We start from the raw sequence: 24173 nt of genomic DNA, 5'->3' as shown, positions 1-24173 counted from the left end.
CCTCTGTATGGCTGTCTATGTACTCATCTTAAAGCAGGCTGGCCTTGATTCAGATCATGCTGATGCTGAAGGCTCTGTTGTGCACAATGGAAAACACCTGCACAATGTACCTGACCCAGGTGATGGGGCAGTTGCGCGTGCATGTGTGTGTACATGTGTGAGTGTACTGTCACCCAGACTACAGCTTGGGGCCATGCATGTGGTTGTCAGGACTACAGCGTGGGGGTGGAGCCAGTCACAAAAGCCTCTGACTTGGGAAAAAGGGAGAATAAAGGCTCCAGATTATACAGGAGGAGGAGAGATGCCTGCTAATTGACTCATTGAAATGACATTGAATGAACCTGCCAGAACTGAACAAGTCCTTCATGGAAGGAGCACGGAGCAAATGGGTGCAGAGCTGAGAGCAGGCGCCTGGCCCTGCTCAGCAGAGGAGTAGTTCTTGCTGGGCATTTGCTCCACTGCAGTCAGCAGGTGATTACTTGTGTCTGTCCCTCCTCTGAGCTGTGTCATTTCTATATTACAGTCACTAGACCATGGACCATGCAGTGAGGGGGAGCAGGCAGGCAGCAAGGAGGAACCCCCCCAGGTCTCTGGGCAGTGGTGAATGGTGTATTGTAATGTGAAGTGGAAAGTCATTAAGAGCCAGGGTTCTTCAGCCATGTCTCTGTGCTGCGGTGGGGAGCGGGAGAGGGTCTACCTGGTTCTGCTTATGTGTCTTGTTTTTGTGGGCACAGGCCCCACTATCCCAAGGCTATCGAATCTAACCCAACAAGTCAAGAATGATCTCCTGCCCAGATTACAAGAATATGTTTATGCCTGTGCTCTGGGTGATGTTGGAGGGAGAGGGATAGGGAAGGAGTCAGCAATGTGCTAAGGACATAGGAGCTGATTCTGGGTCAGACCACAAGCCCACCTTGCTCAGCGTCCATCCCATGGCTCCTTAGATACATTTGAGAAGCCATGGGCACTAGCCGCACTTATCTGCTTAGCATCCTCCCTTGGCACCCTAGTTAGTAACCTGCAACCTATGCTCCTGTTTTATTGTTTTTATTCCCGCCAGTTAGTGGGATGTGTAGTTCCTGGTGGGCCCCAGTCCACTGTTGTCATGCTACAAATTGGCCTGTCTTTCCCAGCAGGAGAGAGTGGATGTGAAGGGGATGAGTGTTTAAGCATGGTGCATCTAGCCTGATCTGTCCCTGCCCCTCACCATCCCCTCCCAACCCTCCCTTGCACCACAGTTTCCAGCATTCAGAGGCTCAGAAGTCCTAGTTTTGAGGTTGCACCCACTGAGGTTTGATACCCACTGATGGGTCTGTTCTCCATGAATTTGCCTAATCCCCTTATGATCCTGGTTGTTATCAGCCTCCACAACTGCCTGTGGGTGCTCTGCTCTGAGTGTAGTAGAATATCAACTAGATGGGAACAGGCCACCCAGCTCCATTTTTATTTAGATGTTATTCCCTGGTGCAACAAACCCCTCTAGAACCAGTCATTCCCCACTGGTGATGCATGTGATTGGCCAGGGCCAGTTTCAACAAATGGAAAGTAAAGCTGTGAACATTTTTAAAATTCTGGGACTTGAGGCTGTTTCTCCTTTTCTCTATGGAGCAGTATAAAACAACATAGACGTGAACTGAGATGATCCAGCATTATGAAACAATGAAAGCATTATTTCCTCCTATATATAGATTGCAAGTGCTTTTAGGAAGGGACTGTTTTTATTTCATGTTTGTACAGCTCCTAGCACAGCAGTCTCCTGCTCCATGAAAATTAAGTACTACAATATAAATAATAAAGAAACATACTATATTGTTGTAGTAAAGCCTGAAGGCCCCAGTTAAGAACAGTGCCCATTGTTGCTTAGCGCTGTGTTGATGTACAACGGGAAAATTATCACTGCCTATAGATCTAAGACTTGTTGTTATGAAGGGGCAGGAGGACACAGGATAGATGGAGGCAGTGTGAAGTAAGAGTGAGAGCTTTGATTAGCACATTAAGCAATAACCCTAAAGGGAGGTTATTTGAATAGTCATTGCTTCTGCTGCTCAAGTATTTTGTGCAAATATATTTATCCTCCACATTACTTTTGAGCAGGTGTAACCAGTCAGTTCAGATCTCCTTAGTATTCCTTGGGAAAAAGGAAATGCAAGCCAGCCTGATGTGTGTTCCTACAAAATCCAGGCAGAATGCTGTGGATTCTCCATGTCACATGTAAGTCACTTAACTTCATTTCCAAAGGGAGATTTTTTAATTTTTTTTTAGCATTGCAGGCCCAGCAACCTATAATTCCTCTTTTAACTTGCCACTTCTGTTTTTCATTCACATCCTAATAGTAATATTTTCAAGCATTTTTCCCTGTTTCATGTTTAAATGTTGTGCAGCATAGAACAGATGGATCTGCAATAAATCTCCCGAGTGATATAACCTTACAATAGATTCTAATCAGAGTCCATGAAACAAGCACAGCTGCCTCTGTACATATGGATGAATCAAACAATGAGAGTACAGTAGGAGATAGTGAAGGAGAAGAGAAGACAATGGGGACAGAGCCACTCTGTACAGACTGGGCTTCAACACCCAGGGAGAAACTGCAAGGAGCAATGAAAATGGCAGAAAAGTTCATGGAAGAGAAAGAGGTGATATTCTTTTTATAACTTACTAAACAAAAGTCCTGTGTGTAATTGTTTCTACTTAAAACTCCTCTTAAAACGCCTCCATCCTTATCTCACAGCACTAGCTCTGCAGTCGTGGGGCTGGCGCTGGAAGATTCTTCCCTCTGGTCCCGGGACCCAGGCTGGGAGGTCCTTATCTCACAGAGCCAGCCCCACAGGGTCCCTCAACTGCAGTGCTGGGACCAGGAGATAAGGATCTCCCCGCCAGGGTCCCATGATGGTGGAGCAGGGTCTGGGAGCCCCCTGCTGCTGGGGCAGGGAGACATTGTCCCCACCCAGGCTCCAGTGGTGGAGCCCACCCCAGCAGCAGGCAGCTCCCGAGGCAGGGAGAAATTTTCCACCTCCTGCTGCCCGGCTGATTGGGAACACAACATTTGCGCTCGGTCAGGCATCTACACGTGCACTACTGCACAGTTAAATTTGCTACTTGCATTTGCAGATAGCAAATTTATGCATGATTAGAGCCAATTACTGCACAGTGAGTGTCTGCATGTGTAGATGCCGACACTCACTGCACAATATTTAGCTCTGCTGTGCAATAAAGCATCTCCTGTAGATGTGCCCTCAGTTCCCTTTTGGTGAAGTGGGAGTAGTAACACTTCCTGCATCTGTCTAGTCTCTAGATTATAACCTCTTTAGGTAACAGTTGTCTCTGGTTCTGCGTTCGTGCAGCATCTAGCTAAGTGACCTCAGTTAGAGCCAGTTGGAATTTTTCCCACAAAGCAGAGCTGCATCAGAAAACACACTGCTTACTGATGTAAAAAAAAAAAAAAATTATGCCATTTGATCACCTCAAATCTATTTAAACTTGGTATGCTGCTGTGCCAAGCCCAGCACATGCCCTGAAGAGGCATCATGTTAGTTGGATCCAGCTCACCCAACATCTGTATAGATCAGGCACTTCAGCAGGGCTTTTTTGGTTTTATCTAATAACTGATTGAATCAGCTTTAGATAAAAGCGCCAAAAAGTCCCACTGAAGCACGTGATCTATATAGATGCTATGGAGCTGGGTCAGACTAACGCACTGCCTCTTCAGATAAAGCACTTTTTTTTTTGTCTGTTTGTTTGTTTTTCATGTCTGTCGGCAGCCTTTTGTTGCACATGAAATGATTTGCAAACACATCTCTGATTCTGATCGTGTCCTTAGTTTTCTTGCGGGCTGCGGAGGAATCCAGGCTTCCAGGATCTGTCTTCAAAGCAGCCAGCTGTGCAGGGTGCCTTAGATCTGGTCCATTTTGTGTTCCCCAGAGCCAGGACTTTCCTGAAGCCAGGAACTCCTGTGCTTACATAGTCCATGGCTTCCCCTAATAGGTGTAGACCTATCCTGGAGGGGATGCCTCCAAAAGGCTGATGGTAGTTAAGGTAAGTCTGGCTCTCCGCTGACTGGCTGGTATCAAGTAGGAACACTCTCTGATGGCTGTTTTAGCAATATGTTTCCTGTCTGCTAGGAAGCAGATTCAGATGACTAATCCATTTTACAGCCACACATGACTAAGTCATCCGATGGTAACTGTGGGTAATTTCCAGTTAAGGGTAATTTAAAACTAATAACCAAGTGACGAGGGGTTGTGGACCTTTTACCAAACTCATACCCCAGTGAGGAGGATTACTCCTCTTGCACAAGCCCCACAAGTGGTGGTGCTGGCATCCAGTACCTCACCTGTACCAGCCGGGAAGAGGAGTGGGGCTCATTGGAGTCATGTCTATAGCTTATCAGCCTCTCATGCCAAATTGGAAAGGGTCCAGTTTTATAGCACCCATGCCTCCCAATTGCTTAGTTCAGGCTGGGGGTGAAATATATGCCTCTATTCCTGTAGGAAGAGAAATCTCTCAAACTTGCATGTAGAAGATAATAAATCCCCCGAATGCGTTTTAAATTACTTCTTTAAATGTGTGTGTGGAAAGGGGAGTGGGGAGAGAGTTGCTGTTTAACTACTGCATTTCATTCATTTTTATGGTAGCAAAACTGACATTTTGATCATCCTTTCCCCAGGCAGTTTGTAGGTACTTTCCTGTCAGAGGCTTTTCTGTTTGTAATCATCAGCCAGATCATTCAGCTCCTAGAAGGAAAGTATCAAAGAATTAGCAAGCATCCTCAAGGAGCCAAGAATACATCTCAAGGCCTAAGCATGGCAGCAGAGAGGTGTTAGTCATCACCACAACATTTCTGAGAATTACTTTCTCGAACATACGGGGATATTAATAGTCCCTTGGTATTTGCTGTCTTGACACATTCTTCAGCCTGCTGCTGCTCCATCCCATTATTCTTCCCTTATGCAAAGATCCCTTTGTTGGCTTACCTGCATCAATATATTCTGAATCCTGCCATGGAAAGGTGCTTTTTGAGCTACTTACATCAGTTGTCTGCTGAGGGAATTCTTTCTGAGCATTTCCTGATCTGGCAGTAGATGCAAATCTGGCCTTACAGCCACAAAATAGACTGGCTGTGGTCTGTGATAGTCCAGTAGTAAATGCGCAGTAGACACATGGGCCAGAGCCTTCCTATGAAACCTCTTCTATGGATGCAACAGCTGTATGTCTTGTCACATCAATACAATTCAGTAAATTGGATGCTATTGTTTTTACTGAGCATAAATTAATTATAAGGTCCCTGAAAGCTGAGTGGGGAAACAAGGTTTCTACCCTGAAGAACTTGCAGGAGATGAAAGGTAGAAGACAACATCACAGGAGTGATTAAGCCACATTAACTAGAGCACGTGTCCCCTTTGTGCCACATTGCTTGGTTTTGATCTCTTTTTTTTTTTTCCCTATCCTTTTTCTTAAACTGGTTTTAAGGGAGAATTCTGTCATAAAAAGCATAAAAACCAGCACAGCGGTACTTAAACTTTTGGCCCTGCAGACTGGATCAGGCCCCACGCACCAGGATTGGGCCCTGTGTACCAGGAGCTGGCCCTGGGTCCCCATGCTACCCTTGCATAGCCCTGCATGCCAGGATCAGGCCCTGCACCTCCCTGTGTGCCTGATACAGTGCACAGAGCTGTGCTATCCAGCCTGCAAGGCTCCCCACAGATCTGAAAATTTGGGAGCAGGGAAGTAGTACCACCGCTCCCCCAGGACCACATTTTCAGACCTGTAGGGAGCCAAATGACAGGACACAGGTGGGGCAGATCTGGCCCATGGGCTGGGGCTTGAGTACTCCTGGCATATAGGATATATGCCCCTGCAATATGTACTCCTGGTAGATAGAATAGCATATCGGAACCAGGTACTACTACTCTGTTAAGTTTGAGAGTCCTCTAGTGGACTATTGAAGAAATCACTGGATTTAACAAAGCAACTGGTGTGTGTGCACACATGCATGCACATAGATATAATGAACATGTGGCCAGGCCTTGTCTGTTAGCATATACTTAGTAAACACAGTTATTTAGAATCCAGCAGTGCTGCTGCAGTTTTCTTATGTTATTTAAAGTGCTTAGAGAGCAAAAACATGACAGAAAGGAATTACAGTCATTAGGATCCCCAGTGAAGGAAGCACAGAGATGACAGTGAAAAGAAGACACAAAAGAAAGCAGCAGGTCAGGTGGCTTTGGGAGAATGGAAGAGATGAAATAGAGAACAAAAACAATTTACAGAGGTTGGTAAGTGCTAAGCTGCATTGAGTCTTGAAGGTGAAGGCAGAAACCCTAAAGATAAGGGGAAGTCGGAGAAGTGTCTTTAAGAGAGGCGGGATGGATTTGGTCTGAGTGACATGAAACTGATATTTGCCAGCAGCATTTTGGCTGGATTGAAGAGGATGAAGTGAAAGTCAGGGAGGCAAGTGACTGCAGTGTTCAAGGCAAGAGGAAGCTGTAACTGAAACCATGTGAATCCAAAGCAAGAATCCTTTGTTCTGTGTAATTCTGACATCAGCTCATTCAAGGCTTCAGTTTATTTTCTTATCTATGTGTATATATTTCTCCACCTAGCTTAGGGGAAATAAAACACTTCTAGGGGTTATATGGAGCCCCAAATGATATTTCTTTTTAAACAAAAAGAAATCACGTTGCCTATGTTGTGTTGTTTTTCAGGTTCATAAAGCCATCAGGGAACTGATCCGATATGTGGCTCTTACTAGAATCATCCATGGAGATGGGCACTGGAAAATGGCACAAGCATTTACCAGTCTTGCTCACGGCTATCTGATTTTGCAAGGTGTGTATCTTCTGCTCTCAGTTGCCCTAGTTCAGAAACATGAAAGAGTCTAAAACTGGTTTCAGGACTTAAGTCACACAGATATTTACACATGTTCACAAACAAGGCTACCAGATGAGTGGTTATGTACACTTATATGTCTTTGCAGGTCCACACGAGTTATCAGAGCACACATTGTGGAAGGAGATGCAAGCAGGCAGTGTTATATAAAATTGACCCATTTCTCTCTGTGCAAGCAAGTGTTTAGCCCTTGAATAAATGCTAGGTGGTTGTTATGGCTTCTTTTGAAGTGGTTCTTTCAGAAAAGCTGGGTTTTGCCTTATTCTCTATATTTGGAGAACGTTCTGCAGAGACAGCAGCTTCCTGGGGACCAGGCATAGATGAGTTTTCTGAGTCAGCAGGAAGATGAAGTTGCTTGTGTGCTGTTTGTGGCCACCTCTTCTCCAAGACCGGTATAACGTATACGATAGAGTATGTCACAGCCTGTGTCACTGATGTTTCCTTCATGGGGAAAGATGACCTACAGAGCTCCAAATTCTGCAACTGCCAGCTAGAGGAGCAATGCTACTCTGAGAAGTAGGATGCTGGTGTCAGGAGGACCAATGTACATGTTCGCATCAGGTTGTATAATACCTTTTCTAAAATGTTAGAAATCAATAGGCTCAAATCATACTTGGTTTATTCCCAGGAGTCAATATTTATTCAAGGATAAAACTGGTTTCAATTCTTCTCTGTAAGATCTCAACAGGTTCATATGTGGAAGTGTAACTGGGCCAAGGACTGGATGGTTGGAAGTGGTCTCAGACATTGGACCTGGGGGCTCTAGAGGCAAGCACCAGCACAGCCTGGCACCAGGGTACTATTTGTAGCCGAAGGCAGGCCAGTAGGAAATGAGTTGTCATTGTTGTTCTCCCCCACTGCTGTGAAGGCCTCCAATCTCTGACCCCTAATTGGCTGGGACTCCCAGATGGGGTTGGTCCCTCCAGCCTATTTAAGGCCTATATGGGAAGCATGAAGTTGCCTGAGCAGTAAGGTTGTTGTTGCCTTCAAACTATTCTGCTGTTCCCTGTGTTCCTGTCTCCAGCCCCTGGCCCAACATACTGTTGCTAAACCTGGCCCAGACTCTGATTATTGCCTCTGCCTCACGTCTTGCTCTGTCTTGTACTCGGACTCCAGGTACTGACCTGGCTTGCCTCCTGCCCTCTGCCTCTGCCTATTGACTCAGCTCTGTCTCAGACTCCAATCTCCTGGCTTCAACCCAGCTATTCCCCAGCTGACCTCCAATCTGGGCCTTGTGCTAACCACTAGGCAGACTGCCCATGCTCAGTTTATGATGCTTCAAGAACCACTTATTCATACCTGTGTCTTATCTTTGAAGGCAGCATACTTATCACATGGCTGACTGAAGCTTCATGGCAGGAGAATTCATCATGATAGTCTCCATCATCTGACAGAGGAAGGGCTGGTGTCACGCTCTTTGTAATATCCTTTCTTGTCCTTTCCACAAGCCGACCTCGAGCACAATAATTGATTACTTAGGAATGGGGGTAGGAAAACAGGAATTTAAAATCATGTTAGAAACAGAAGCTCCTCTTTCACTCTTGAAAGTTAGAAGTGAAGTAAATAAGGAAAGGCTATGGTCCACAAAGCTCACCAAAGTACAAGCCTAAAATGTAATTCATAACAGGAACTGCATGGTTTATGTGCTTGTGCAACTCAGCGACTTATTCCAGTCATACAGTTGCTCATAAAAAAGTTTACAATTTATAAGATAAGCTTTCAACTTGCATTTTGGATATCATACTAGAAATCAAGCTTCTGTACGAGCTCAGCAAGCTTGAAGTAATACAGTGCTGTCTGCTTGCCCCTCTGGCTTGCATCAAGACAGTGCCTGGGGAATGGGACTGCACTGACATGTATGTGTTAACCTACAAAGTAAGGGGCATTGGAACTACAATTAAATTTGAAAGCTGGAGTGATGCTGCCATCTAGCTTCAGTTTAATGAAGAAAAGAATGAACCAATGTGTTCCTTAGACACAGACCTTGAACACACAAAGGCACATTAACAAACTAAGGATATTAAAAATATAAGAAAGGTTCACATGTATCAAAACTGAGCATTTTTTTAGTTTCTTAATGTCAGAATCCTAAATGTATTGGGACAATTTCATCCCCTTGCTCTCAGGCAGAGCTCTGTAATATTTTCTTGCCTCCTGCCTAACAGTGCTTAAAGGGACATAATTTACATGCCAGGGAGATGAAAGGCAAGATAATTTAAAGTAATAAATAAATGTGGAGAATTACTGAATCCTCTTAACTGTATGTCATGGTTGTCAAACAAGGGAAACAAAATGTTCAAAGACCAGAATAGAAAACTCAATTGGCACAGCAACATTTTCAACAATAGCTAAAAGATGTGCCATAGTGCAAATTGTATTTAGAGGTTTGATACAGAAAAAATCAGATGGGATTCTTTGCTCTGTTTTATGCAGAGGAACAGAACAGATGATCCCAGTAGTTTCTTATAGCCTTCAAATATGTTGATTTATATTGCCCTTATTTTAACTAATGGTACATGTTGACCTGAATGACAGACAGTCACCCTGGCTCAGAAGGGAGGTAACAAATATATATATTTTTTCCTTTTAAAATGAGGATAAGGGTACACTTACTGTAACTGAAATTCAAAACTGAAATGATTTTTCAACAATGTAAAAGCTATGGAACTCATTGCCACGGGACACAACTGAACACAGACTTAGGGGGTTCAGGAAGGACTGGACATTTGCATAGATACAAAGAATGTGCAAGGTCACACAAAATGTAATTGTAAAACTAATATGAGGACAAGCTAACCATGGGTTGGTGGAGATGAGAGAGAACCTTACAGGAATTCACAATTGATGATTTCATAGTTGTTTCTTCCATCTCTCTCTGGAGCACAAAAGTCAAATGCAGTTTTGGGATGCATCAATGGAAGCATTATGTGCAAGACACAGGAAGTAATAGTGCCTCTATTCAGCACTGGGTAGGCCTCATCTATAGTACTGCGTGTAGTTTTGGGATCCGCATTTTTAAAAGGACATGGAAAAATTAGAGAGGGTCGAGAAGCAGGTGACAAAAATGATAAAGGCCAAATCACATGAGAGTCTGAAGGAGCTAGGCATGTTCAGCTTGTGGGAAAGGCACCGAAGAGGGGACATGACAGCAGTCTTCAAATATTTGAAGAGCTGCCATAAAGTAGAGGGAAAACACCTTTTTTCTGTGAGAGGAGGATACAGACCAGTGGCTTGAAGTTGCAGCACAGTAGGTTTAGATTGGGTGTCAGGGAAAACATCTTCACTCTAGAACAGTGGGGCAGTGGAATAGTCTGCTTAGGAAAGTTGTGGACTCCCCATCACTGGAGGTGTTCAAGAAGAGTTTGGACAACCACTGGTTGGAAATGCTTTAGGAGCAGCTACACCTATGTTCTCCTATAGGTATTTCCTATGCTTCTGGGCTTTGCTGGTTGCCATATGTGGATGTAGTTTTGCTAAGAGGTTAGACAATGGATTAGTATAGGGTAGTTTGGATAGGTGTGACCCTGCCTGATCCAGGGGTTTGGACTCACTAGATGACTGATCAAGGTTCCTTCCAGCCTGACTTCTCTATGATCTGGTGTGGTCAGAGATGGATTCCAGACTCAATGGACCCGTTATCTGGCTAAGCCTATCGCAATCTGGGTAAATTTCTTTGTGTGCTCACCAAAGTTATATAAGTACTAGTAATAAGAGAAGTCTGTGAGGAAGCAGAAATAAATGTCTTGCAATGGATTTGGCTGCCCTGGTTCCTTTCCTTTCCTAGTGATAAAGAAAGTATATGGAGAAATTAGTGCTGGCAAAGCTCTCTGAAATACAATTATGGGCAACTTCCCTGCTCATCTGAGGATTTGCTTAGCAATGTATTTCCCAGCTGGGAGATCGTACCTGTGACTTACAGTTTACTGAGTCAGAACCTGCTTTAATGCTCAGAGATGCAAAGAGTGTACTCAGAGCAGTCAGCCTTTTCTGGCTGCTGGCTGATTTTTTTAAATAGCAATTAGGTATTTTCTTGCCTGATGGTACTCTGACTCCCCAAGGAGAGGGAAGTTGCGGACACAATGTACGGGTGATGGTACACAGATGGCTGCATTGTATGGGGGCTTTGGCAAGGGGGACATTAGGACTAAATATAACATTAATAATCTTATTTCCATAAAACATTATGTATTGTGGAGGAGGGGTTGCATAAGCCATGACTATGCTGTGTTCCTTTATCTACATATTTCCTCTAGGTGCATCTTCTCTATTGGCACAGTAGTTCTGTGGGGAGCCATGATAGCTGGAAGGGCTTATCTTCTTCCTTGAACTCTTCTAATTATTTTCTTATGGACTGGGGGTGAAATCCTAGTCTCAAAAAGTCAATGGCACAGCTCCCACAGATATCAATAATGCCAGGTTTTTCCTCCAATGACTAATTTGTGTCTCTCTATGGAGCTCCAATAGGTCAGGACAGACATCTGCTTGGATATTTTCTGTGTTTTATGAGCGAGCTGTTGTCTTCCAGGTCTGCCTGCACAGGCCATACAGCATGCTGAATCAGCCAGATGTGCCCTTCTCACACGGGGGCACCTTCCCTCGCCATCTCAGGGAGAAAAGGGAGAAATCTTAGGAACACTTGTGACTCTCTACTATACCTTGGGGGCAGCCCACCTGGTACAAAACAAATATCCTTGCCTGTGAAAATACTTCAGGTTAAAGTGTCTAATACAAAATGGTTATTAAATGTCACATCATGAATGTTACGTGGTCTTTTTCACCTTCAAGCAACTGCATGTTCATTCAATGGTAAACCGTCCTGTACAGCAAGGTGGGCATTGGTGGGTGGTATAGATGGAAAAACAGAAGTCAAAGACATTTAGTGACCTGCCAAAAACAGGGAGTTGTTAAAGAGTAGGACCAGAAAAAGGCGCTTTTTTAACCATGGTCAGGTGTTAAAACAAACTGTCACAAGAGGTGACGAATCTTCCATTACTTGCTGTCTTCAAATCCAGACTAGATGCCTTCCCGAAACATGCTTCAGCCAAACACAAGCTGTGAACTTCACTAAGACAGTAATTGAATGAAATTCTGTGTTATACAGGGGGTCAGATGAGCTGATCTCAGGAGCCTTCTGACCATAACCATTTGTGGAAAATGGCTTGCAGTTTTGCATTTAAGACACAGCCAAACAGTCTACTACCCGCTTTTACCCACCCTATATTGTTGTACAAGGGAAGGCTGTGCCCAAAAACTAAAATTGGTATTTATTTTTGGCAGTTTTGTCCCAAAAAGTGATATTAGATTTCTGCAAAAGCAAAATGTCACTGGAAGGCTTGACCACAAGCCAAAAATCCTACGGGAATCCAGAGACAGAGCAGGGAATAGTCCCCCTCAGCCCTTCCCTTTGCTTTTCCATCCTCCATCCCTCATATCCAACAGCATATTTCATCCCTCTTTACTTGCAGAGGCCTCAGGGCAGAGTGTGGCTTGTGTTATACTTTGAGGAACACCACATACATTTGCAGATCCATGTATGGGACCGTGGTGGCTGCTTTTGTGAGTAATGCGAGACGCAAGGATTTCTTTGGATGATATATTTTATTGGACTAACTGCCTAGTCCAGATAGTCAAATAAATTTTCTAGTGCAAGCCATTTTTCTTCATTTCTTTCTAGTGCAAGCCATTTCTTTCTAGTGCACACCATTTTCTGAGGAGAGAAGCCAGCACATCAATAGACTTTGTGAGTAATGTAATGCACTATTTCCTTTAAGCCCCCACTCCCTTGCCAAAGTCACTTCCTGCGAGGAAGCAACAGAGAAGGCAAAGCAACAAACATGCTTCTCAACTGGTATTGATCAATGTGCAGAGACTGTTCTGGAAACAAATGTCTGAGCAAAGAAATGGTAAAGATTAGTTTCTGGTTATGCGATTGTGTTTGGCTGATGGCATGTGCTTTTGGTGGCTTTCCTTGACTGTCCTACTGGCAAAGAATCTTATGTCAATCTGCAGAAGGCAGAGAAGATCATGGAAGAACTGCAGGAGCTGGATGGGAGAGTGATCACGGGACTGAAAGTATCTCAGAAAGATCTGGTCATTGCACTCGGCAGGTAAATAAATGAAGGAGGCCTAAACTGAATGTCATGTGTAAGTGAGGACTAGATCTCTGCTGCTTTGGAAAACCATGTCACAGGAATCGGACAGGGCCTGTGACTTCGGTAGGAGTTTTTTTTCTTTGTGTATGGGACCAGGATCAGAGTCTCCGTGACTGAATGTCATACTTATTCTGATATGTGCTTTGGACTAGAGGACCCATTTTCCTCACTTTCTTCCAGGACATGTTTGCAGCAGAACAAGTTGGGTTTTGCCACAGGTTATTTTGAAAAAGCTGTCACTGCTGTAACTTCAGCAGAAGGAGATATGGCTCCAGAACTGATTAGTCTTTATCAGGAAATTGCCCAAATGGAGCAACTAAAGGAAAACCATGAACAAGCCATTGGGTATCTACTGAAGGTAAGAAAGCTCAAAATCCTTTTCAGGGCTGCAGGACTTATAACTAAGTTAGAGTCACTGCTCGGAGTGTGCTGTAGGCACACTTCTTTTATTCGCTTTACATTAGCAATGATTTGCCGAAGGATCTTGATGGACTGCATGCCATTACATGAACTCTGTAGCCAGTAGACTCTCTCTCCACTGTGGTGCGTGTTTGCTGATGCCAGTGCAGTTCTGTCTCTAATGTAAATGGCGATTCATGCCTCGACTTCCTCAATAGATTCCTGTCAATGAGGGCAAACAACTTCTTTGCTTATGAACGCAGTTTCAGCAACATATTGAGTTACTGATGTTTAAATAGTAGAGGAACTCTTATTTAGAATTCCTTCAAGCAGTTCTGCTTCAGAAAGCGACAAGTCTCATATGTGAGTCCTTGGTTTGTATCTCAGTTACTGGTATTTCCAAAAAATATCACTTCATCAGCAGCACCAAAAGCCCTCGGTCAGTCTTGTGGGAAACCCAGCTTGCGCAGGTGGGACTGACCAGACCTGGAACTTAGCAAGCAAGTCTGAGGTGATGCCAGAAACGTTTGAGCTCTTCTCTCTTTGCCAGAGCTGTATGTGCTTTGCCAGACAAAGGAGCACTTTTGTCATTCAGTCAGCAGTTAAAGGGGGCGATTTTTACATAGTTGGCATTTTAAAACACTTTCATTAGGCACCTTGCTCTTGAAGCTAGTGGCCATCAAATGTGCCCTGCACTGCCACTGCTTCCAGTCATGGTCAGGATGCATGCATTGTTTTAATTCAGAAAGTCATGGTGATGGAGATGTGAGGAAAGTACCAAGCGCTGACTCCATGAGGATCCCACTCTGAATCATCTATACCAGAGGTAGTCAACCCATGGCATGTGTGCCACAAGTGGCACAGGCAGCCTCTGCATGTGGCAGGCAGAAGACCAGGGAGGGGACAGGAAGCACAGTATCAGAGAGGCCAGGGGGCAGAAAGCAGAGCAGTCAACCGGGCAGGGAAAGGGATTGGAGTGGTACTTGGAGGGTGTGGGACTAATTTGTGGCATGCCTGCCAAATATGTTGGCCCTCATTGATCTGTATTCTAACTGCTCTTGAGAGTGGTTATGCTGTGCAGTAACACTCGTGCTGCAGATGCTTGTGGTAGCAGGTGACGTGGTGTGCTAGTTTATCCCCCCTCCTGGTAGGGCAGACAACTCCAGTTAAAAGTCAACCCCACAAGAGTTAAGGGGCTGTGAGTGTGAACCAGACCTCAGTTACAAAGTGTACAATCTAGTTAGCAAATGAAGGACCTGAGAGTGAGACTAGTTTTAAGAATAAAAATGCCTTTCCCTATTCCAACTAAATTAGAAAGAGATTTTTTTAGAAAGTGCCTCAGTGCTTGTCATTCTCACATGACTCTTTCCTAGGGAGCTTTAATCCCCTCTGTTTATGAAGTTCAGACACTGAAGATCCTGTATTTAATTTACTGGCAAGTAGAGGCAAAATATTTTCTTTTAACCCATGCTAAGATTTAAATACTGACCAGATATAAAGGATAACTTTTAAAGATGGTGCAAACAAAATACCCAGAATCAAACCCTCATGAACCTTTTGTGTGGCTTCGAGTTGGATCTTACCCTGAATCAGAATGTTGATAATAACTTCCATTTTTTGGAGGCACAAAGCAAACCCTTGGATACAAACCTCCCTAAATTCTGTTGGGCTGGAAATCTGAATCCAAAGTACGCAGCTTAGGCCCATCTCCAATGTTTTAATTTCAGTGCCTGCTACTTGGGGAAGAGCCAAAACTGGAGGATGAAGACAGACTGAATGCTGGCAATATTAAATATCAGGAGCTAAGCTGTTTAGCTGGGTGGAATTATCCTGTTCCAGACTGTTACCTCATTTCTGCACCTGTGACTAACTTGACAAAGATGGTGTTGTCTGTGAAAATACCCCCTGCATGCGCTGTGCTTATTTAGCTCAAGTAATCACTGTAATTTTGTTGTAGGCACATTCCATTTGTGTAGCCTTGCACAGGGAGCTCAGCATTGAAGCGGCTCAAACAGGGCTGTTGCTGGGTAAAGCTTATGCTGCAACTGGAGAAGAGCAGCACATTGGTAAGTGCCTTCTGGACATAGTCGGCTCTCCTAGACCCTATAATGCTGCAACACAAAGGGGAAAATGTTGCATGGAATGCACATTTAATCAGTGAGCTGCTTTACGGGCTATTAAACACCTGAAGTTCATGGTATTGGCACCTCTCACTACCTCCAGGAGGACAATTCTGCCACTCATGAAAGCCTCTCTGAAGCAGAAGGAATAGGCAAAATTGGGCCATCTGCTTTTAAGGAAGACAAAAACAGACCTTTTTCTAGCTACAAAGTTCATCCATTTTTTGGGTAAGAGACTGGTGAAGGTGAGATTGGGAAGGTACCATCTGTTAAGAATAATTGCTATGCTTAATTCTAGTGGCTGCTGAAATGCATTTCACAGGGAGCCTCAGTGCGTATCAGACGATGCTGAGTGCAGATGACGCCCAGACACTGAGAGCCGTCACAGAATTCAGCAAATGGCTTGTGCGCGTTGGGAAAAAGCAGGTAACCATAACCACAAATACTAGTATGCAAACTTACTGCATGCCTCAGTGCCACAGCTTCTCAATTCAGCCTGTGCCTTTCAGTGTTGCATAGTGCCAACAGTTGCAAGGGGACTTTATGGTACCAGGCATCTGTGATTTGTAGGGTTTTCCTGGTCACCCTTCCTCTACCTGCCACTGGAGGGGACAGTAGCACAGCAACCACTTTGCCAGCGCTGAGTCACGAAGGTCTTCCTATGCCAGACCTGCTGCTGACCATCGGGCAGCTTTGCACCAGCAGTGTAGTGCAGCGCAGGTGCTATGGGCAGCCTCAGGCACGTTCTATTCTGAGGGGTGGGAGAAGCCTGAGTGAAAGGCAGCACTGAGTGACCTGGGATCTCCATTCAGGTTGGCATAACCATGTGTCAAGTCACTTGCTTGGAAATGTAGAAGTCCATAGGAGATGCAGTCCTGCTCCCTTGAGATCAAACGACAAAATTCCTATTAAATACAGAAGGAGACAGTCAAGACCCTCTTAGTAACAGCACACCAAGCAACCAAACAGTTATTTGATATCTGGGGACTTGTAGGTCATTTTTGTAAAAGGGACAATTGATAATAGGAGACTGGCATTGACTTGGTGTATTCAGCTTAATTCCTGCTCGTCTGAGCACATCGGGAACAAACAGAAGCAGACATTTCCACACCTGCCTTTCCAGCCAATTTAGTGCCCCGAGCAACTCAGACTTCACTGTTTCTTAGTCACAGCTGCAACTGCTTCTCTGGCTAGAGGCTGGCTGCTGCCTTGCTGTTGCCTTCACACAGATGCATCATTTGTAGCTAGTCCTGGGACCAGAGCTGGAATAAGTCAGTCCTGCTCAGCCTTGTACATGGCCTGTGAAGCCTTGAGTGGTGGTTTCCATTGTCCCTAGCTACCATATTCCAATGTAGAACACACTTTTTCAAACCAACTATTCCTTTTAAAATTGGGCTACATCTGAAATTTAAGTAAAAAGCTCCGGTTTGTACCATAGGGCTTGTGTCCTTGTGAATGTGCACAAGGATAAAGGCAGCACCTGACAGCTCTTGGCATCTGATATGTGCTCTGCCAAAACAGGTTTTGAAAATCCCCACAATCATTTATTCTTCCTGAACTCTTACTTTAATTCTCCAAAACAGTCACCTTCCTGACTGAAAGATGTTGTTGTTCTGTTAATGTTAAGGTTTAGTGCCTAGGGCCTAGATCCAAACAAAGGCTTGGCATCTGGAAGTGAGACGTAATCACAGTTTGGGCACTCAAGTCCAGTATTGTAGGTCTGAAAATGTCTCTTTCAATGCACCTGGATGCACCTAAACTCCACTAGTGCCACTGTTTTTCCAACCTTTGAACCAACGCTTCCTTATAAAACGCAGCTACCAGTGGCGGACCTGATGGTGCCATTGCACCCTCTTGTACTAGCCCATTGATTGGAGCCCTCCCCCATGAAGCGAGGCATAGGTTCAGTTTATTGGGGTTTTTTTTTTTTCTTGAATTGAGAGTCAGAAAATACTGATGCATCTTAAATTCAAGGGTGTCTTGAATTCAAATGAATATGATACCATAGGCCATGAAGGAGCTTAATTACTCCTCCTGTTTGTTCTGATGAAGAGTGACTAGCCTGCCTATCTGCTTCAGCAAGGTCTGTGATTGCATCTAGATCAGACACACCTGAGAGCACTAACATTAGGTCTAGCAGCATGAAATATTCAAGTCAAAGGGTATTTTGCTGTTGATTTAAGGGCCAGATTTCCCTCATGTTTGATGAAGATCCTGTTGTGATTCCTGTGTAGTCAATAATGAGTTGACAAGGGTTTTTTACAGCAACATTTACCCTCTCCCTGTAGGGCAAGCATTCACCCTAAGAGGATAAACGATATCTCAAGGAAACATAGGGGACTAACAGTGACAGTTTCAGAAGTGCCTAAGCCACTTAGGGTGCTTCTGAAAACTTTGCCCTAACATTATTTTTAGGGGACAGAGCCCCAAATCACTTTCCCAATAAAACTTATACACCGGCTATAAGAATGTATTGCAGCCTAGTGTATGATCCATCGCAAGCTTATTGGTGAAATACTGGACCAAGTATGTCCTACATTGATTTGACTTGGGATCGGGGCACTAACTGAAAAGATGTCTAGAAGAGAGACAGGGGGTTACCTTTGGCCTCTTCCTGATTTGTCATTTTGTAGCTGTCAGTCTATCATTCTCTGCCCTGCAGTTTTTCATTTTTGTGGATAGTGGCTGCGCATCTCTAGAAACTCAAGGGTTAAACTAAAAGGGCATCTTTACACATGCTTGGGGGGGAGAGGGTGCTTAAATTAGAGCAGCTCCAAGAAGTGCTCTAATTAAAGCACCTGCAGCACCTTGTGTATTCAGTGTCCTGTGCTTCAAAATGGCAGTGGGGGTGCTTTATCTAAAACTCATTCAGCGAGCTTTAGTTAAAGTTCTCCTGCTGCCATTTTGAAGTACAGGGATGCTGAATACATGAGACACAGGCTGCTGGAGTGCATTAATTAGAACACTCCAGCAAACTAGGTTAATTGAATCTGCTCCAATGTACTGTAATTCCCCATGCATCTACAGGCACCCAAAAAAGTTGCATCAATCATTCATTTAAGGAGTCTGTTCCGGACACTGCCGTATTTTATGTGCTGATCAGATTTTGCATTTTTGTCCTTTAGCAAGCCTACAAACTGCTGGATGATTCCTTAAAGGCCAACATAGACATCAATGGTGGTTTTAGTGAGAAGATGGTTGAAATTTACCATCTCATGGGCAGTATCTGCTTAGCAGAAGGAGAGATAAGAGAGGCTCATCAGCTCTTCAATAAGGTAATACTAATGTTATGTTGATAATTTCTTGGATTTATCATCTCCAGTTTGTTTGAAAATGGCATTGAGTACAAATACATTTAGGTGGGTTTACATGGCAAGTAGCAAAGTAGTGTTGTAGAGATGCGCGAGATAGCTTCAAATGAGCTCGCCTAGGAATCGGGTGCAGTCTAGCACAGAGCTTAACACAAGTCTTACTGAGAAGCAGGGCAAATCAGCCTCCACAGTTCTGTGCTGTGATAGCTAGACTGCTTCTAGGGCCCAGGTTAGTCCAATGGCTTCTGTTCTTCTAAGGCAGCGGAGGCCAACCTTTTTAGCACAACTGCAAATTAGCCCCACACCCTCCTCAAGTGCTACTCCGATCACCTTTCCCTGCCAAATCTGCTGCTCTGCTTTCTGCTGCCAGCCTTGTGCTCCCTGACTGATCTGCTGCCCCCTTGCCTGTGCTCCGTCAGGTCTGCTGTTGTGCTTTCAGCATCCTTCCTGATGCTCTCTGCCTGATGTACTACTCTCCTTTCTGCTGCCTGCCCAATTTGCTGCTCTGCTACCTGTCCCCTCCCCAGTCTGCTACGTGCCACACACAGAGGCTGCCCATGTTACTTGTGACACCTGTGCTTCAGGTTGGCTACCATTTTTTATAGCCTCCCAGAGCGCTTAGTGTGTGGGTTCTGTTCGTGTTAGCACTGAGACTGACCTGCATAAATCCCACACGCACCCAGGAGCCCCTCTGTGTGCCCTGGGCAAGCAGCTACACACCCTGGCCTTTATCCCTGTAGAGCTGTTGGACTGGTTTGGATTCTTTTTGGAGTCAGTAGTGCTGATGAACTCACAAGATTGCTGCCAACATACAGCTGGAGATGGGAAGATAACCAGAATATTTGATGTTGAGGGAAGAGGGGACGGGCCTACCCGAAGATGGGCATGGTCTTCTGCCGCCCTGTTCTCCATGCTAATGAATAAAAGGAAACTCCATTAATTAAAAGGAAAAGTGGCTCTCTTCCCCCTCCTAGCAGGAGAGAAACTAGCCCCTAGCCAGTGTCTATGCCTCAGTTTCCCCAGTGGTTAATATTACTTGCATCAAAACAGTAGTATTGTGCAGGTGAATTACTTAGTCAGTGTGAGGGCTCTGATGATGAAAAGCACCATGTGATAATGCTATGATTATCTATGTGGACCTGTGCACTTACATCTAAAGAAGAGAGCTCTTGGATTCTAGCAGCTTTTTTGTAGGCCACAGAAAGATTCCTTAAAATCAAATAGTCACTGATGGTGACTTTAGGCAGGAGGGAGTTGAGAAGTCTCCATGTAGAGTCTAATGCCAAATTTTCAAGCACCAAAACAACCCCTTTAAACAAATCCTGTTTATAACACCATTCTCCAGACCCCCGCTTTTAACATTTCCACCACCAAGATGCAGCAAATTGACTTACTCTATTAGAAGAGAGCTAGTGCCCTCTTCTAATGTGGTCTCGGGGGTGGGGGAGATTGACTATGAGGTTGCGCTATATTCCTTTTTATCTTTTCTGCTTGGAAACACTGGTGTTTCTTCACTAACATACAGATTACTAGGTGCCAAACACAGTGAATCTGTCTACCAGGTGACTTGATTGATTTCAGAACCAGTTTTTGTCCTTTTATGTCCACTTTGTCCTGCACAGTGTTTGCAGATTCAGCTGGCTGTTTATGGACCTCAACACGGGAAACCCAGAGCGATGCGAGAGCTTCTGAACATGTTGAAGTGAGTAATAGATTAGTCCAGCACAACATCACAACCATGCTACAATTATGGCTACTACTGAGCACAGCCAAGGCACTGTTACAGCCACAGGGATCTTAGCAGATTGGTGTTATCCACATTCAAGGCAGGGAAGAGGCTGGTATCCACAAAAAAGGCAGGGACTCCTCTGGAAGGTGGGAGATCCTGAGGATGCAACCCAGAGAAGAGGCACAGTGCCCTCCTCCACCTTTGTGCCCCCTGGATTCTGGGTTTCTGTGGGGTCCAAAATGGTCCCTTGCACCAATTACAGCAGCCCACAGACAGCATCCCTCCGGCTGCCTTGTATACTGTCAAGCCACCTGTATTGACCCCTCATTGCATCTCCTTTATAGGAATTATCCTCCGGCCTCTCTAAGGTTAGCATATGTGCCTGCAGGAGCACACTGAAGCTGGAGCATTTGCCAGGATCACCCTGGCTGTCTCTCAGAATTAACAGGAGCACGTGGAGTCTCTTGCTGCTGATTCAAGAGCCCTCATTCAGATTGGGCTGGCAGCACCTGACAGCTCTTGGCATCTGATATGTGCTCTGCCAAAACCGGTTTCGAAAATCCCCACAATCATTTATTCTTCCTGAACTCTTACTTTAATTCTCCAAAACAGTCACCTTCCTGACTGAAAGATGTTGTTGTTCTGTTAATGTTAAGGTTTAGTGCCTAGGGCCTAGATCCAAACAAAGGCTTGGCATCTGGAAGTGAGACGTAATCACAGTTTGGGCACTCAAGTCCAGTATTGTAGGTCTGAAAATGTCTCTTTCAATGCACCTGGATGCACCTAAACTCCACTGGTGCCACTGTTTTTCCAACCTTTGAACCAACGCTTCCTTATAAACTGCAGCTACCAGTGGCGGACCTGATGGTGCCATTGCACCCTCTTGTACTAGCCCATTGATTGGAGCCCTCCCCCATGAAGCGAGGCGTAGGTTCAGTTCCCTCAGCCCGAGGACATTCAAGCCTGTGTTCCCTCCTCCTGCCAGACAGTGGACTATTCTGGGGGGGAACAGTCATCACCCCTCCTCTTCCTGAACCTGTTTCACTCTGTGGCAAAGTCAAGATTCATTAGACCAAGAAGAGGAAGCAGAAGGGAAGAAAAATCTGGTGGACTGGGAGGGGAGACCTGGCCTCTGGTCCCTCCTCTCAGGACTGTTGCTGTGTTTTACACTAAAATGGTTGGATGTGCAGAAGCAGTGCAATCTAGGCAGGTAGGTGTTTTGTATTTTGACATCAGGTAGATAGGATGGGATTGTCCCATTTGTCCATGCAGAGGAGTAGGGTCTGGGATTTGTAGCCTAAGAATGACTAGAGTGGGACAGCGCCAGGGAAGAAAGTGAATTTAATATCTCCTCTATTGTAGGTCGTCTGCCGTTTGTGAGGAGAACAGGCCCCTGGGGTAGAAGAGATGGACAGCGCTACGTCAGACTGGGCTGACAGTGTTCCCAGCGCCTTGGCAAGAGTGCCACAGATAAAACCGAATGCTAGTGCTGGGAGGCTGCTTTGGATAAACTCAAGCAAACTCCCCATGTTTCCAGCTTGGGGAAAAGTATTAGCAATTTCACTTTGGCTGTGGGAAAGTATTAACTTCCCAGGCAAATTTGCCCCTCCTGGCCTCCCTTTAGATTTTCTTTTCTTACTGGTTATAAGAGCAGCATGGCAGAGGTCTGTAAGTTATGTCCTTTATTTCCCCCGGAGCTGTCTAAAACAAATAGAGCTCCCTTTGGAAGAGAGTTTTGCTCCAAGCATGTGTACACGGGGATTTGAGAGCCTGTTTACAAGACATTCCACACATCCTTGAGTGCGTGTCCCCCCGAGGAAAGCAAATGCAATGATTCTTCCCCAGAACTGTTTGCACAGTGGCTTTTTTTGGTAAATTCACTTTGAGAATATTAAATTTAGCTGAGCTCGGCAGGGGAGCTCTAAAGGGCAAATGCCTTCTCCTCAGCATGAAATCTCCCTTTAAGGCTTTGACTTCCTTTCAAAACCTTTATTGTAGCAAACTTCACTCCTTACAGCTGTGTTCCCACCTACTGCTGGCCACAGCTTGGCAGTTCCTGTTAGAGAAGGGGCAAACGTTTTCAGCACTGCTGTGACTGAGAAACCCCAGGCCACTTTTCAAGAGAAACATGACCAGGTCCTTCAATGTGCAGGCACACGACTCCTGTTGCAGATCTCGCTGCCTATGTAATCTTTCGACACCATTCAGCACCGTGTTAGCTGGGTGGGGAAGTTACAACACAGTCAGTCTGCTCTGACTGCCCTTCTGAACACTCATAGTGTAGTTTACTGCATCCTAAACGTGTCCAGATGGGAAGTCACCATAGTATAGCCACCATATGCTCACCTCAGCATTTAGACAAGTCCATAGTCATCATGAAACCTACGATTTAACTTAGGCACAGGGACACAGCTGGATAAGACATGGCTGAGCCAGTGCACTGCATTCCAGGCGTCACTAAGTACCCAGGTAGTGCCCACAGGACTTGACAAAGACCACACTCTTTTCTGAGAGTTTCCCCCATAATGTTGAACCCTTGGCTGCCAGAGTCCTTACTATAGGACATGACACCTAAATACCTTTTGTAAATCTGGTCCTATGTGAAGCCAATGGGATGCAGAGGATGCCCTTCCTCCTTGAGGAAAAATTCTGTGTGCTTAGGGTTCCCTGTTCCACTATATTCATGATGTTAGTTATTACTAGTGGCTACTACCATTCAGCTTGTTTTATTTTTTCAGGATCTTCCTTCCAGGCTCACTGTGGTATAGGTAATAGAAAAGCTGTTACATAGATGAGAAAATAGTATACCAATTGGGTTCAGATGGACCATTCATGTTTAACATCTATACTTCCGTGAGTCTTATGTCCAAAAGTAATGTTAAAATCTCATCTATGTCCATCAATACAGCAGAAGGTAAGTCAGACAACTGTGAATACATTTAAGTCAGTCAGGCAGTGGTTTGCTTTCTTAGTCACTTGAGAGATAATGTACATCATTCTTAGCAGTTCAAAACATTCAAGGGCAATATACAAATAATTATCGATACAACTTTCAGATAAATAGTGATCTCACTTGTATTGAAAGGAAAACTAGAGATGTTAGGAGAAAAAACAGTGATTTTAACTACTGGCTTAAAGGAAAACTCATGTAAAGTGTAAATTAAACATGAAAACAAAGCAATATATGGCTCTTCTATGGTTTTGGATGTTGTAAAATCCCTGAGGGCTACTTTTATTAGAAAATGAATTCTAGGTGACACCAATTATGAAAATTATAACAGTGGAACCCTATTGCTCTGAATGGGTAAATACAGCAAGTGCTACATAAAGTGGTTAGTAAGAACTTATTTTAAATATCACTTTCAAATGATTTGGACTCCTGTGAAGTGTACAAGTCAACTGATATCGCGTGATCCTCTCGCCAGCAACCTTGTTCTCCTTCACCACTTCCCTCCTGTTCTCATTTCAAATTAATTTGCACCTTCTGTGGGATAGGGATGCAGTTTCCCTATGTCTGTACAGGGCCCTGATGCTGAGTGAGGGTCTTGGGCCCTACTGCAATACAAATAAATGA

General features: G+C 44.6%; 1 protein-coding gene across 1 annotated transcript; it reads left to right on the top strand.

The window, feature by feature from the left end:
- The first annotated feature begins 227 nt into the window (after positions 1 to 227).
- TTC23L (tetratricopeptide repeat domain 23 like) lies at positions 228 to 23780 on the top strand. The gene is made up of 12 exons (XM_019496046.2): positions 228 to 471; positions 2095 to 2211; positions 2382 to 2636; positions 6705 to 6828; positions 11414 to 11573; positions 12870 to 12995; positions 13221 to 13398; positions 15397 to 15505; positions 15858 to 15985; positions 18685 to 18834; positions 20493 to 20572; positions 21962 to 23780. The coding sequence occupies exons 3-12, from the start codon at positions 2481 to 2483 to the stop codon at positions 21999 to 22001; spliced, it is 1251 nt and encodes a 416-aa protein (XP_019351591.1). The 5' UTR covers positions 228 to 471; positions 2095 to 2211; positions 2382 to 2480; the 3' UTR covers positions 22002 to 23780.
- The last annotated feature ends 393 nt before the right edge of the window (positions 23781 to 24173 follow it).

This window comes from Alligator mississippiensis, chromosome 3 (genome assembly GCF_030867095.1).
Source record: "Alligator mississippiensis isolate rAllMis1 chromosome 3, rAllMis1, whole genome shotgun sequence".
NCBI classification, from domain to species: domain Eukaryota; kingdom Metazoa; phylum Chordata; order Crocodylia; family Alligatoridae; genus Alligator; species Alligator mississippiensis.
Note: the sequence above shows the minus strand (reverse complement) of the source record. Positions and strands in the feature narration are given on the sequence as shown.